Genomic DNA, 15,826 nt, shown 5'->3' on the forward strand with positions numbered 1-15,826 from the left:
TCTTCCTAGCAGGGCTTCTATGACTTTGAACAATTATACGAGAGGCTGAAATTCTGAAATTGTTGCCTTTCCCTGCACAAGGAGAATTCATTTGGTTGAGTTCCTCCATTCATACCTGTGTTAAAGGCAGAGATGCACTGCAGGAAGGAGAATATCTTTTTGCATCTCTTGGAGAGGTTGCTAGAGGTGAATGGCTTTGGGTTTCAGAAAGGTATGCCAAATGAACATTTCTGTCCAGTTCAGTGAGACTGCATGCAGAACTGAGACCTCTTTTAGCAAAGAAAATTGGATTTTCCAAGCTTCTCCTCTGTTTCCAAAGGACAGCAAGAAGTGGCTGCTCAGCTTTGTGATTCAGGAGTGTTTGTTCACCTGGGAGCTGAAGAACATTGGGCTGGAACGGGAGCATCAAGTCGTAACTGCCTAGGAGAAGAGTAAAGTGGCCCCGCCAGACGTGGGATGAGGGGGGAACACCTTCCTTCTGGGCTCTTAACAATGTAGAGTTAGTTGTCATGGCAACTGTTTGGCAAGTCAGTTGCAGGCAGAGCCTATGTTTGTCTCCTGTTGAGCCACACCAGGGATCAATTTAGCATCCTCGCCTGTTGCAGTAGTAGTAAAATATGTTGCTTCTATGCCAAATGGTAGTGGAATTTAGGATGCAGAGGGACATATTTCATGATTTAGAGATTGGGTGTCCCTTGGGATTTAAAAAAAAAAGTTATAGTGACTGATTCTGTTTTTCAATGGTAGCATAATAGGAGTAGCAATGATAATGCTATACATCATGAGTTTTGGTCCTCTGTGATACTAGGATGATATAATAAAGAAGCATATAAACTGAAACACAGACATTAATTGGATGTCAGATGGGCCAGGTTGGAATCTAGATTCAAATCTCCATTCAGCAATAATACTCAGTTGGGTTACTTTACTCCAGCAAGATATACGGAGTTCAAGTCCCAGAATTCTCGACTAGCATGGTGATTGCTGAGAATTCTGGGAGTTGAAAACCATATACCTGTAGAGTACCCAGGCTGGAGAAAAATACCTTATCCTCATAGGGCTATTGTGATGATAAGAGAGGGGCAAATCATGTATGCTGCTTGTGCTCTTTGGGGAGAAGTTGGGATATAAATATAGTAAGTGAATAATATGATTCTTCTGCTGTTTAGCTAAAGGGGCACAGATCCCTGTAACCTCTTTCAATTGGACAAGTTGTTTCTCTACAGACCTTCCCCATCAAGCCAGACTGAGTGGGGCAAGACCAGCGCGTGTGTTCCCACCACCCACTCCTGTGTTTTTTTCCAGAATATTTCCAGATAGAAATATATTAAATACAGTAACTTATTTTGACAAGGACTGTATTTGTCACCCTGTTTCCATCACGTAATGGTATGTGGGAATGACCTTGGGAGACAGGGCAAAGAGACGCAACCAAGGGAATGATCAGATAAAAGGCAGCTGAGCCCGCGGTAGGGCAAGAGGCTCAGAAGGGACCCTCCCTAGTTCCTTGGGCTGTAAAGGAGATGGGGGAGAAATGCACTTGCAGACTTGCAAGTCTCTCTTAATGTAACTTTGCAATAAAATAGAATTAGCTCATCTGGTCGCATTTCCTGTCTGGTCTACCTTGTAAGGCTCACATATCTTGAGGAAAATACTTCATGGAGTGTAACTGGCAAGAAAGTAATACCAGATTGAATCACCTCATTTTCTGTGTTACATATCCATTGTAATTACTGTATTTGATTCACAACAATCCGTGCCTCTTAACACAGAGACAGACATTATTAGTCAATCTGGCCTGAGGATTCTTTGCCACTCAGTTCGCTTTGGTACCACAGATAAAAATCATAGTAAGACCTTGTGCCACTTCCAAATTTCCCTGCTTGTAATTTAGCCTTTGCCTAACTAGACTTAATATTTTCTTAAGGTAAAGTCTCCTTTGAGTCAAGCTTGACTCCTGCTAACTACATGGATACAACTATGCACATTCCACAGCAGTTTTATGGAAGTGGCTTGGTGTTGCCTTCTTAGTGGGTGTTACTCCTTCTTGATTTCAGATTCCTTAAATTAAACCATGTTAAATACAAACTGCCATTCCAGACAATGCAAATTTACTGTGACTTATTTAATTTTCATTTGGGTGATCATTCTACATTTGGGCTGCACTGTGGCAAGTTGGATCTCAATGACTGGTTGCTTCTCCATACAAGATATATTTTTTTTCCAGAAAATATACATGGAGAAGAGGGGACGCGGTGGCGCTGCGGGTTAAACCGCTGAGCTGCCGATCGGAAGGTCGGCGGTTCGAAACCGCGCGGCGGGGTGAGCTCCCGTGGCTAGTCCCAGCTCCTGCTCACCTAGCAGTTCGAAAACATGCCAATGTGAGTAGATTAATAGGTACCGCTTCGGCGGGAAGGTAACAGCGTTCCGTGTCGTCATGCTGGCCACATGACCCGGAAGTGTCTACGGACAACGCCGGCTCCAAGGCTTAGAAACGGAGACGAGCACCGCCCCCTAGAGTCAGACACGACTGGACTTTACGTCAAGGGAAACCTTTACCTTTACTAATACATGGAGAAAGGCTTATAATCTTCTGTTTGGTTGCTCCTGGCACAGAACATGGATCTTGATGCAGCCTATGCATAGTCCATATAATCATCAGTTTAGCCAACGTTGGTGAGAGAAGTAAAGGTCATGAATGCCCTTTAATACTAGAGCATCTTTATCATTCCAGATAAAATAATAATAATTCTCTTCACTTGTTTTCATTGCAGAATGTTGTCTCTAAATATGGTGCACAGTTTCGTGGAAATGCACAACATGATGCCCTGGAGTTCCTTCTGTGGTTGCTGGACCGCATGCATGAAGACCTGTGTTCTGTTTCTTTTAGTCAAAAACTAAAGATGTCTGGAAAGGTCAGTGACTGGCAGAAAAAGTTACTATTTTACCCTGAAAGCTCACTAAACGTCTGCTGCTAATATAGTGTTTCAGGCAAAATACACACAGAATTGTAGAAATGTGAATGGAATTCGCTGAGCTGGTTGTCAATTGATGGAATATGTCAACATGATGTTTATAACCAAGGTGGCCTGCCAATATAAGCCCATTTCCTTCATTGCAGTAGATTTTCTCTTCATGGAAAGAGTTCTCCAATAGGAATAAGATTTTCTGCTGAGTAGCAAAGCATTGATGACCTAAAAATGGAATCATGGTTATTGTTCCCAAGTAATTACTTAGAACAGGGATACATAACCCTCTCTCTGGAGCACTGGCAATGGATTGTGGATGCTGTCATCCAAAATCTTTGAAATGTAGCATGTTAAGTATTGCTACCTTAAAGTCTCAGAGACTTTAATTCCACATTTCCTAAATGCATACTATTGTTCCACCCTCTGATTGAGGTATTGAACTAAGACTTGAGACTTAAGTCTATCTGCAGCCATGGAAACTTACTGGGGTAGTCATTCTCTCCCAGCACAGCCTAAAGTATTTCACAGGTTGGTATATGGGAACAGAATGAACAGAGATCTCCTTCTAAGCCTCCTTGAGCTCATAACATAACAATGACAACAATAATAATGGAAAATTTTGATTATCTATCAAATTGTTGTATTAGCAACTCAATGCCTTGTCAAGAGGTCTGAGGTAAGAAAACACTGGCTGACTGAGATGGGACATATGCCTTCAAAGTGGAGCAGTATTTTGGTGGTTTTAGACCAGAATATTTTCCTTCTTTTTTTGCTCATTTTCTCTTTCTGAGCCGAGGAATCAGATAGGGTGAGATCTGCCAGAACTGACTTTTAAGTTATTGTCAAACGCAAATATTAGCAAATGATCAGTAGAATCAAATGGAGATAGAAACTGTGAAAATGTATGTGTGTGCAGGGGTGTATCTATGGACCATTAGGTTAATAGAAATGATTTAGAAGAACTTAATAATTTTTTAAGTATAATATTCATATTACAGAGTTACACCAAGAAATGTCTGGCAAAAAAACAACATAAAACCCTGCAATCCCTTACTAAACCATTAGTGTACTTCTTTTATGCTTATTCTTTCTCTTCCAGAGCAGTACCATATCCACACCCATTTCTAAAATCCAATATGTTTTTTTTCTGAACCTGAATGTTTCTGTGTATTAAAACTAGGTCTGAAAGAATCAGTAGATTAAGAAATTAAAACTAAATTTGTGGACTAGTTGTTAGTCTGAGGAGGTAATAATTAACAGTAAACCTATGTGTTTGTTGAAGTTGTTTGTGACATTCAGAGTTTTTTCATGCTGTAACTTCTAGATTTTTCTTTTCTATGGCTCAGTATGACTATTTAAGTGTTGGATTCTGCTCTTAAAGGATCAAGAGGGTGTGAATGGGAGTTGTGTGACCAAATCTCCTGCTGTCTCATTCTTTGGTTAAAAGCATCAGGTCCTCCCCACCTCCCGATTATGATTTGACTACTGTACATAATTTACACCAAGTCCCTCAACAGTCAGTGAGGTGCTCCTTGAGCTGTTTCACTTTATTTAGCAACTAGATTACCAATGACAACTAAGGAAGGAATATAATCAGTAAGTTTATTCCACTGTAATTAATCCTATTCTGTTGTTGTGTACGTTGTGTTTTTTTATTTCCAAACAAAATTCTAATGAAGCCCCACAGCAAGCTAGCGGACTTTTCATAAGGGCTGTGGTTCCAAGGGAAGGAGACTTAACTCTTTGGTCCAGTGCCCTATCTGTGACTGAATTCAGCCTCACAAGACACAACTGGTATTACCTATAGAAGTAAAACACCTACCTATATTTTAACTACCTGCAGCTACTATTAGCTTTGGAAGAGGAAGAAGAACATTCAGGTCAGGGGGAAAAGCATAGAGGAAAAGATAAATAAGCAGGTCCTCATTTCCTGTTGCAGTTACAGCCTAGATCTGAATGTCCTTTGGATGCTTTAAATCAAAGAAAAAACCCCTCCCTGCATCTTAACTTGTTTGACCTTTGCTGGAACCAGGAACAAAAAGAGAAAGAAATACAGTTTTTCCTTTTAACTGTATGTGGTAGTGTTACATATGATGTTACACCATGTTTCTACATTTTATTTTGCATATAATGAATTAGAAGGCAAATTATTAATTAACTGTGAGACTTCCTGTAGCAGGAAAGCAGATAGTGCATCTGAAGAATCATTAAGATTCAGTTATTAGCTCTTTTGGTGGATTTGCTGGAGAATCTGTTTCTTAACAAGTTCTAAGCCAGTTTTCCCTAACCTGTGGACAGGTTGCCTTGGAATTCTGGGATCTGCAGTTTCCCAACACATCTGGAGAGTGTTAGATTAGGGAAGGAGGTTTAAGGCTTAGTATAAGTTCCAAAGGAGACTAAAACATGGTAGATGGCTTTATTTTGCTCAAGGAATAACCATTTCCACAAGGGCTGTGCACACTTCAAAATGATTCAGACTAAACTACTTTAGCCCTCATGTAAACAACACCACTCTGCTATTCATTAAAACAACACACCTTTTTTCTTTTTTATTAAAGCTTTATTAATTTTCAAGATATAATTAAAACACAAAATAAAGAATATAGGACAGATAGAATACAAGTCTAAAAAAGAAACAATAAAAACTAAGAAAACTGCACAACTTTTTTCATCCTGCTTTAAGAGTTGCTTTAACAGCTCTTTAAGTGGATTCCTTAAAGCAGTAGCATCTTTTCTTTTTCAGGGTCATGAGAAGCTTGGAAAAATGGTGTTGCTTTAATGCGTAGCACTTCTGCAACCTCCAGAGCAGTTTCACATCATTTTTGAAGTGTGCATAGCCCTAAATTCCTACCAGACTCTGTAAAGGTCCACTGGGCCACCCTGTTGTTCTTGTCAGCTGGACTTGGCTTCCTGTGTTTTCCTTGGGTTATGTGGTTTGGTCCTGCAGGCAACAACTAGTCTAGTTTATTCTCTGGCGCTCTCTCTCTCTCTCTCTCTCTGCTTCTTTCTCTTGCTATTTAAATGAAGCCCCATCAGAGTACAGCTACTAATCTGTCACTAATTACACTGCCAGGCAGCTTTCTGGAATGGTGTGGCAGCTGCTTTGCTGCTGGCAAAAATAGTAATTAAAAAAAAAAAGTATACTACAGAGTGAGCTTCTCTGTGTCTCACATGCAGCAGGCAGGTTGTGAACGCAGAGACTGAAATACGGAGTGAAGTGTTCCAGTGAGCCATACTTTGGTGCGAATTCAACTGTTGTTTTTTTTTATCCTTGGTCAAACACTAGACTACACCTGTCTGTATATTTGTTTGGATTGGTCAAAGGGCAAAGGATAAAAGGCAGCCAATGGATCACGTTCCTTGCTGGACAAATTGCTTCATACTGTACATTCCGGAAGTCGGTTGGGAGTTGGAATAAAAGCAGAGTTTTGTGACACCTGAAACACTAATGGATTTTTTTTTTAGCACAAAAGCTTTTCTGACAACAGCTTATGTAGAAATACAAATGCTATTCTTTAAGGTGCCACAAAATTGTTGTGGTTCTTTTATTTCTGTGCTCCAAGAGATTAACATAGTCTGAGAGGGTACATGTCAAGTTCATTATGTCAATTGCCAATGTTGTTATAAAGAACTATTATTACTGTTAAAAACATCTTCCTTAAGGGTGATTTCTGCAATAAATGCTCTAGCTGGGAATCAGGGCTGGCTATCTGGTTGGCTTGAGAATTAAGTGGAGGAGAAAGGAATTTGCAGACTCTCTCACTAATGGAATGTGCTGCAAAGGCCTGGGAAGCTAGGACCAAGCTATCCATGCTTTTCACAGTAATTTAAGTTGTTTGTATTTAAAACATCCATGTCTGTAACATGACTTGAAGCAATATATCACCCAGTTTGTATGTGCTCATGAGTTTGAAGTGCCCTCTCTTTGTAAAAAGATTTTTCATCCTGGAATATGTCACTTATGAATGTTAGTTACAGTCTAAATGATGTTCTTACAGTAGCTTTCTGAAAACACCCTGTAGTGTATTTCACTTTTGAGTCCAGAACTTTGCACGGTTCTAAACCTTAATAAACATTATATGGGTAGTACTGTATGTTAGAGAAGGCTAAAGATACTCATATTCTTTGTACTCTCTTGTAAGATCTCAGGATGAGTAACTTATTCCTTGGTATTCCAATTTTGCCCTTTCATTGTTTTCTCCCTGGATTGTTGCAAATAGTTCAGAAGGCCAAATGCAATATTTTACAGAGTTTTAAGCTTTTCTAACTTAATTATCTGCATTGATTGCTATCAATTACTATACTATAGTAATTATACAATTACTATACTGTAGTAATTATACAATTACTTTACTATAGTAATAAACCAGAAATTCTAGCTTAATAAACTGCAGTGTGGACAAACTATATACTGTTTACTGACTCATGCAACTGGTTTGCTCCCTCCTTTCACATAAATGAATAAACAAATCAGATTGGGAATAACTTCCTGTAACATCCAAGCACAGGATTATTAATATTTTTGCCACACCAATTAGATTTTGTTAGCTAACTTCAGATCCTAGTTTTAAACTGGCTAAGATTCCTGGTGTTTTGGTCACAATAATTATAATTTTGGGTTCAGATGTTGCTCCAAGCTGTTTCCACCTGGATTATTTAACTGCTTGAGTGAAGACAGGTTTTGTTTGTTTGTTTGTTTAATCGTATGGCATAGTAGTTTGGTGTTCATGCTGCTTTTTTCTTGCTGGGAAATCCTTGTGAGGTCCAGCAGCCAGATGTGTAGACTATTTAGCCGTGACAAGTCACGTTGCCCGGGGTGCACCACGAGGAGGCTAGTCTACATTGCACTGAGTTGGGCTGAGAGAGAGTGACTGGCCCCAGGTCACCCAGCCGGCTTTCATGCCTAAGGCAGGACTAGAATTCACAGACTCCTGGTTTCTAGCCCAGCACCTTAACCACTAAACCAAACTAGCTCTCAAGACAGGGGTGATTAGACTACATATAGAAACCACTATTTGACTACCTTGGGGCTTGATAATGCAAGATTTCTGGCTGTTAGCCTAGTGAGGTAGTCCAGACAAGAAGCACACCAGTACTCGCTCTTATTGTAAGGTTACATTAACAGAATCTTGCAAGTCTGAAAGTATTGCTCCCCTCCATCCATCCCTCCCTCCCTCCCTCCCTCCATTTATTTATTTATTTTCTATCACACCTTTATTATTTTTATAAATAACTCAAGGCGGCGAACATACCTAATACTCCTTCCTCCTCCTTCTCTTTTCCCCACAAGAACAACCCTGTGAGGTGAGTTGGGCTGAGAGAGACTGACTGGCCCAAGGTCACCCAGCCGGCTTCCATGCCTAAGGCGGGACTAGAACTCACAGTCTCCCGGTTTCCTTTTACTCTCTGGAAAACTAGGGAGGATCCCTCCTGAAATGTTTCTCATGCCATCCCCCTTTCCGTGGGCTGAGACATCTTTTACGTGCCAGTTGTCCCATCTACAGCTCTCCCTCCAGTCCCCAGGGTCATTCCCACATACCATTACACTGGTTTATTATGTGTGAGTTTAAATATATGCAATGACTTGTTTTAAATGCTCCTATTCATTTTATTTATTTATTTACTTCAATTTATATAGCTGCCCATCTCACATAAATGACTCTGGGCAGCTCGCAAGTCAAAACAACAAAAAACAAACCCATATAAATAAAATTAAAAACAATTTTAACACCATATGGTAAGGAATATGAGGCTTTTTTCAAGATGCTCAAGTTTCTTCAACCTCTATAACTAGTCATATTGTAAACAATGACATCATCTTTCTCTTCACGGTTTCACATTTTACATTAATCCAACTGTGTTTATATATTTTATTAAATTTCCCCTTTTTAGACATAGCAAAGTGAATCTTGGAGGGAAGGGTTCTCTTTATTTTATTTTAGGCAAATAAAAGGTAATATAACAGAAGCAGTAACAAAATAGAAAAAAAAAACTTGAGTAAAAATGTGTTGCATAGAATATGTCCGAAACCAGTTGTATTTCTACTGACGGCAAAGTTTTTAAAAGGCTGCCTGCGATAGAAGAAAAATTATAGAAAAAAATTGTTTTTGAAAACAAAAACAGGAAATAACAAGGAAACATTATAGGAAGTCTTGAAGGGAAATAGAATTGCCATATTTATTTCATAGCAGCTGAACTAGTCAATAGTACAAAAGCAGGAACTATCAGAATAGTATAAAAACAGCTACTGGCAACTGTGTTGCTGCACTTAAGAAAATTAAAAACTGGGAAACTTTCCAGCTTTGCCACAAGGGATGATAGTAATCCTTATTCACAAATGACTGGGATCACACATCACACTGAGCCATATTTTGTCTAACTATGGTTTGTTGAAGAAACCACAGTTGGCTCGGTTCACTTAAGCTAGATACCGTGTTATACAAGCCACAGTGACTGAGTTCATATAACTCATTAAGCCAAATCAGAGAAACCAGACTATGGCTTAAGATGACATGTGAACCAGGTCTGTGTGGTACTCTTAACCATGGCTAAGATACCAAGTTTTGGGAACAGAATTCTGGGCTTGATCCCATCATCATCTGTCTCTTCTAGAAGAAATGCTGCCCTTCTATACCTAGTTTGATATCATGGGTTCAGAATAATCAGTGAAGTTCCAAAGTGCTGAATTCTGATCATACCCACTGATTTCAGGAGATTATAAGCTGGGGATAGACATGAGGAGTGCCACATCTATTTTGTTGTGTTTATTAGAACTCTACAGTACAGTATGTCAACTGGAGTTGTGTGAGATGATGATTATTGATGGGGGTGGGTGGGTTATTCACTTAGAACTAAGGAACGTAACTCCAACGTGTGGCAGTTGCTAAGCCCATCAGTTTAGTTTTGCAACAGAACTGAGCTCACAAAAATCTACTGGCTTCCACCAAGCTTGCTCCAACTCAGTAGCGTAATTTGGTAGAGGGAAGCAAATGAAAAGCATTTTCCTTATTGTCATTGAACAATGTCACATCAGTGTGTCAGTCTCTAATCCACTTTGCTGACCTCATAAAAACTAAACAGGGTTGAGTCTGGCTAGTACTTGGATGGGAGTCTACCAGGAAACTCCAGGGCTATAGGCTAAACTGGCAAGTTGAAGAAACATCCTGGAAGAAGGCAAGGGCCAATAATTATCACACTGTTGCCAAGAAAACTGCATGGATATGCCCATATAATTATTTTGAACTGAGCTTGACTTGAGGGTGTCTTTACCTTTTTCCCATGTAAACAACTGAGAAAACCACTTCCTTCCAGCTGCTGGCAGGGAATATAGAACCAAAAAAAAAAAAAAATGCAGAGTGGCAGCCCAGGCTGATTGTTTTGAATGGCTAAGCACAGAGACCGTATGGATTTCTAAACAGGATTAGCAGTTGCTGGAGTGTGCAGTGACATCACTGTTTATAGCTACCTCTGTGTCAAGGAAAATTCTGCACAATCCCCAAGTGTGGTTCTGGAAACATTAACTAGCATAATAAGGGTATTACTGCTCTTTTACTTGCATCTCATCTTCTGTATATGTGGCAGCACTATTCTGTAATTACACTTTTGGCAGCATGATGGGTTTTCTTAAGCCATTAAGTAGGAAGGATTGAACTAGATGGCCTTCAGTACCCCTTCCAACTCTACGAGGCTTTGAAGACCATGCAGGCGAAATGATCATCCACAATACCTTCCTCTATAGAATTTAGCATTAGACCTTTCAGCCCAGCAGCCCAGCAGCTAACTTCAGTTGAGGCTAATTGTAGTTCTATGGAGGAATGGGAAGAAAGCCACCTAATAACCTTTGTGTGCAACACCCCTCATTCATGTGTGTGTGTGTGTGTGTGAATGCTAATCAGGCATTTTTGTCTGGGCAATTGATCTGTGTACATGACAGCTGTCAAAATGTGATCAGCAGGAAGCTCTAGGCAAGTATGGGAGCACCAGAGGCAAAATTTTGTTCCTTCTCCCCCAGGCAGGTGTCTGAGAACCCGTCCCTCATTCTACCGAGTTTCCCTTGGAAACCACTAACTGTGTCAGCACAGTTCATGGCTATTGTTCTGCTCTTTAAGCATGGCCAAATGCCTGTAACTGAGGTAGACAAATTAGTAACCATATTAACTGTAAAAAAATCAGCTTAGAACGATGAAGCCACAATTATTTTTAAAAATAAATACTGGTATTGATATATAGGCACACAAAGTCTTGGGATTTGCTCCCCAGTTGGTCTCAAGGTTTTTGAATTTCTTTGTGAATAATGGGATTGGATTTTTCCCCTTTTTAAATGAGGTATCTGAGATGAAAATTAGAATTTAAAACAGGTTCAGTATCAAGATATTAGGACTCTATCTTAAGGAAGGGTTCCATGCAGGTACTGTTCAGGACTTTTAAACAGGTTTTATAACAATAGTAACTTAGGCTGCCAGAGGTGTGTTTTTTAGTAAAGCGTTCAGCTGCTGATTTTTTTTGAATTACCAGGAAGATCCTTTCCCTCTAAGCTCTTGATCTGTTGTTACCAAATAGGTCAAATGTCACTGAACAATTGATTCCATTTGTCAGCAATAGAAACCAGCTTGCATCAAATGTAGAAATCTAATATTACAATATGGGCAATAATACAAAGCCATGTTAAAATATTAAAAAATCTCTTGTTGGCTCCTAAAATCTGATTTCTCTGCTAAACTGTCTACTGATAGATGTAACTATCCTGTTGTATATGTTTATAACAAATATCTGCAATAGCAAGGGGTAGAAGCTTAGTTTTAAAAGCATAGCTGTTGGGTATTTATAGTTTTCACATTCTGAGCCAGTTTTTGTATAGACAGCATAAGAAAGTGAAGGTGAGTTCAGGGGTGCTATAAATGTTGCCACTTTATTGCCCTTATAGAACTTTATTATTATTATACTTCCTGAAGTTCTATTAGAGCTACACCAAACTGGCTCTCTTTGAGTTCTAATAGAACTACAGGAATTATAATGTTCAGATTCTTTTTACTCAGCCTCTGAACTTATTCTTAAGAACTAATGCCTCTTACTTGGATGCTGACTCATCCATATATAACCTGGTGAGATAGCTGTTACACAGTTTCCTACCTGGAAACTTTTATGTATAGGTACTTCCAGAGAAGACTTTTATTGTGTCATTTCCTGCCTTATTCATAGCAAGCTAAAGGTTGTCCAGAAAATACCATCTTCATATGTAAACCTCTTGGGTTATCTCATTGTTTCTATCTTTTTTCTAACTAAAATAAATCCTACAAGGCAGAATAGCTGAACTATTCATCCATATGGAAGCAGACTCTTGAAGAAAATAATCGTGACAGAAGAAGAGGTCCCCCCCCCAAAAAAGTAGCTTGAGAAATGAGTCAGAAGCCAGAGGAAGATCCATTTTCCCTAGCCTGCTCCTGTCCTCTAATACTCTTGACAATTCATTTACTATCTTTATACATTGCTCTTCAGTAGCAGTGTCAAAGTGGCCGCAGTGTGCCTGCAGAGGCTGAATGCTCTGAAATCCACCATGCTGAGATAAGTGTTTGATAGTGCAGCCTCATATCTTGCTCTGCCTCTGGCTGTGATTTGCTCTGGTGGCTCTTTGGGAAAGGAGAATTGTGGGAGTCTTGGGCAGCAAGGGTGCTGGTAATACTTCAGCTCCTCACAGTGCAGTTACCTTCCCCTTTAGATGGGGTGGCTTCTCAAAAGCTCTGGTCTGGGCAGCTCCTTCAAAGCACCTCTGAGATCTGAAGAGCCATATTCACCTCTTGCTCCTGACCATTTGCAAAGGCTGTCCAGCATAAGCACTTGCAAATCCATTTACTCCAGACTTTGACAGGCTGTGATACTGAAGCAGTTCCTTTGTGCCTCCTCTGTCTTCAGATGTTTTCAATTTTAGGAGGAAGAATGCTGAAGTACCCCTGCTGGTACCTGCAGCTGACTATGATATTTTTCTCACAAGTATGGAACACAGATATATGTATCAAACAGAAACTTACTAGTTTTGTTATTCATTAGTGCTCTGTCACATTTAAGATAACCCTTGTCATTGAATCATGCATGCTAAAAAAAAAAAACACTGGATAAAGGATTGTCCTATACAGGGAATGTAATTTTCTGCCAAGCACTGATAAGTCAGGTTAGGGCACATGCATGTCCATTTTTAATTTATATCTTTCTCCCACACTCTTCCGTTTTTCACATGATTGCTTGCACATCTTTTCTTTGCATGTGCTCATGTCTCTCTCTTCTACACAAGCAGGTACACAAATGGGCAGTTTCAGTATTCCAGCAAAGGAAATCTCCAGCTTTTATTTAAAATAATTGAGGTTGGAGAATATTTAATTTATCTTGAATTGAAAATGGGATTTTTATAAAGGAATGAAGTGGGCACTGAATTCTCTTTACACAAAGCTCTGTATTGCCCTAATTGCTAATGAAGAAAATAACCTTGAAAGGAGAAGCTCTTACTCTTACAATCTGTTTTTACTGTGAGTGAAATGGTGATTTTGGTTTGGGGGGCTGCAAGGCATATAAGCAGGACTTCACTTTGACGGAAACTGCAAATCAGATCCGAAAAGTAGAGTATGATATCTTTTCCTCTGTTCCAGGGTAGTAATAAGCATTCAGGAAGTTGGATCAGCTGAAACAAGACTTTTCCAATTGTACAATGCTTTGTTGTTTATTCGTTTAGTCACTTCCAACTCTTCGTGACTTCATGGACCAGCCCACGCCAGAGCTTCCTGTCGGTCGTCAACACCCCCAGCTCCCCCAGGGACGAGTCCGTCACCTCTGGAATATCATCCATCCACCTTGCCCTTGGTCGGCCCCTCTTCCTTTTGCCCTCCACTCTCCCTAGTATCAGCATCTTCTCCAGGGTGTCCTGTCTTCTCATTATGTGGCCAAAGTATTTCAGTTTTGCCTTTAATATCATTCCCTCAAGTGAGCAGTCTGGCTTTATTTCCTGGAGGATGGACTGGTTTGATCTTCTTGCAGTCCAAGGCACTCTCAGGATTTTCCTCCAACACCACAGTTCAAAAGCATTGATCTTCCTTCGCTCAGCCTTCCTTATGGTCCAGCTCTCGCAGCCATATGTTACTACAGGGAACACCATTGCTTTAACTATGCGGGCCTTTGTTGTCAGTGTGATGTCTCTGCTCTTAACTATTTTATCGAGATTTGTCATTGCTCTTCTCCCAAGGATTAAGCGTCTTCTGATTCCTAACTGCAGTCAGCATCTGCAGTAATCTTTGCACCTAGGAATACAAAGTCTTTCGCTGCTTCTACATTTTCTCCCTCTATTTGCCAGTTATCAATCAAGCTGGTTGCCATAATCTTGGTCTTTTTGAGGTTTAGCTGCAAGCCAGCTTTTGTACTTTCTTCTTTCACCTTGATCATAAGGCTCCTCAGTTCCTCTTTGCTTTCAGCCATCAAGGGTATCATCTGCATATCTGAGATTGTTAATGTTTCTTCCAGCGATTTTAACTCCAGCCGTGGATTCCTCAAGCCCAGCGTGTGGCATGATGTGTTCTGCATACAAGTTGAATAGGTACAGCCCTGCCGTACTCCTTTCCCAATCTTAAACCAGTCCGTTGTTCCGTGGTCTGTTCTGACTGTTGCTACTTGGTCGTTATACAGATTCTTCAGGAGGCATACAAGATGACTTGGTATCCCCATACCACTAAGAACTTGCCACAATTTGTTATGGTCCACACAGTCAAAGGCTTTAGAATAGTCAATAAAACAGAAATAGATGTTTTTCTGAAACTCCCTGGCTTTTTCCATTATCCAGCGGATATTGGCAATTTGGTCCCTAGTTCCTCTGCCTTTTCTAAACCCAGGTTGTCCATCTGGCAATTCTCGCTCCATGAATTGCTGAAGTCTACCTTGCAGGATCTTGAGCATTACCTTACTGGCATGTGAAATGAGTGCCACTGTTCGATAGTTTGAACATTCTTTTGTGTTTCCCTTTTTCGGTATGGGGATATAAGTTGATGTTTTCCAGTCTGATGGCCATTCTTGTGTTTTCCAAATTTGCTGGCATATAGCATGCATACCTATTCAACTTGTATGCAGAACACATCATGCGACAAGCTGGGCTTGAGGAATCCAAGGCTGGAGTTAAAATCTCTGGAAGAAACATTAACAATCTCAGATATGCAGATGATACCACTTTGATGGCTGAAAGCAAAGAGGAACTGAGGAGCCTTATGATGAAGGTGAAAGAAGAAAGTGCAAAAGCTGGCTTGCAGCTAAACCTCAAAAAAACCAAGTTTATGGCAACCAGCTTGATTGATAACTGGCAAATAGAGGGAGAAAACGTAGAGGCAGTGACAGACTTTGTATTTCTAGGCCAAAGATTACTGCAGATGCTGACTGCAGTCAGGAAATCAGAAGACGCTTAATCCTTGGGAGAAGAGCAATGACAAATCTCGATAAAATAGTTAAGAGCAGAGACATCACTCTGACAACAAAGGTCCGCATAGTTAAAGCAATGGTGTTCCCCGTAGTAATATATGGCTGTGAGAGCTGGACCATAAGGAAGGCTGAGCGAAGGAAGATCGATGCTTTTGAACTGTGGTGTTGGAGGAAACTTCTGAGAGTGCCTTGGACTGCAAGAAGATCAAACCAGTCCATCCTCCAGGAAATTAAGCCAGACTGCTCACTTGAGGGAACGATATTAAAGGCAAAACTGAAATACTTTGGCCACATAATGAGAAGACAGGACACCCTGGAGAAGATGCTGATGCTAGGGAGAGTGGAAGGCTAAAGGAAGAGGGGCCGACCAAGGGCAAGATGGATGGATGATATTCTAGAGGTGACGGACTCGT

General features: G+C 40.2%; 1 protein-coding gene across 1 annotated transcript in view; it reads left to right on the forward strand.

Moving 5' to 3' along the window:
* The window catches only part of USP43 (ubiquitin specific peptidase 43), a 116,115-nt gene that overhangs the window by 16,551 nt on the left and 83,738 nt on the right, over positions 1–15,826 (forward strand). Inside the window, exon 2 of the mRNA XM_063292598.1 lies at positions 2,775–2,915. Coding sequence (XP_063148668.1) covers positions 2,775–2,915 — 141 coding nt within the window. The remainder of the gene's footprint in view (positions 1–2,774; positions 2,916–15,826) is intronic.

This window comes from Candoia aspera, chromosome 2 (genome assembly GCF_035149785.1).
Source record: "Candoia aspera isolate rCanAsp1 chromosome 2, rCanAsp1.hap2, whole genome shotgun sequence".
Taxonomy (NCBI): Eukaryota; Metazoa; Chordata; class Lepidosauria; order Squamata; family Boidae; genus Candoia; species Candoia aspera.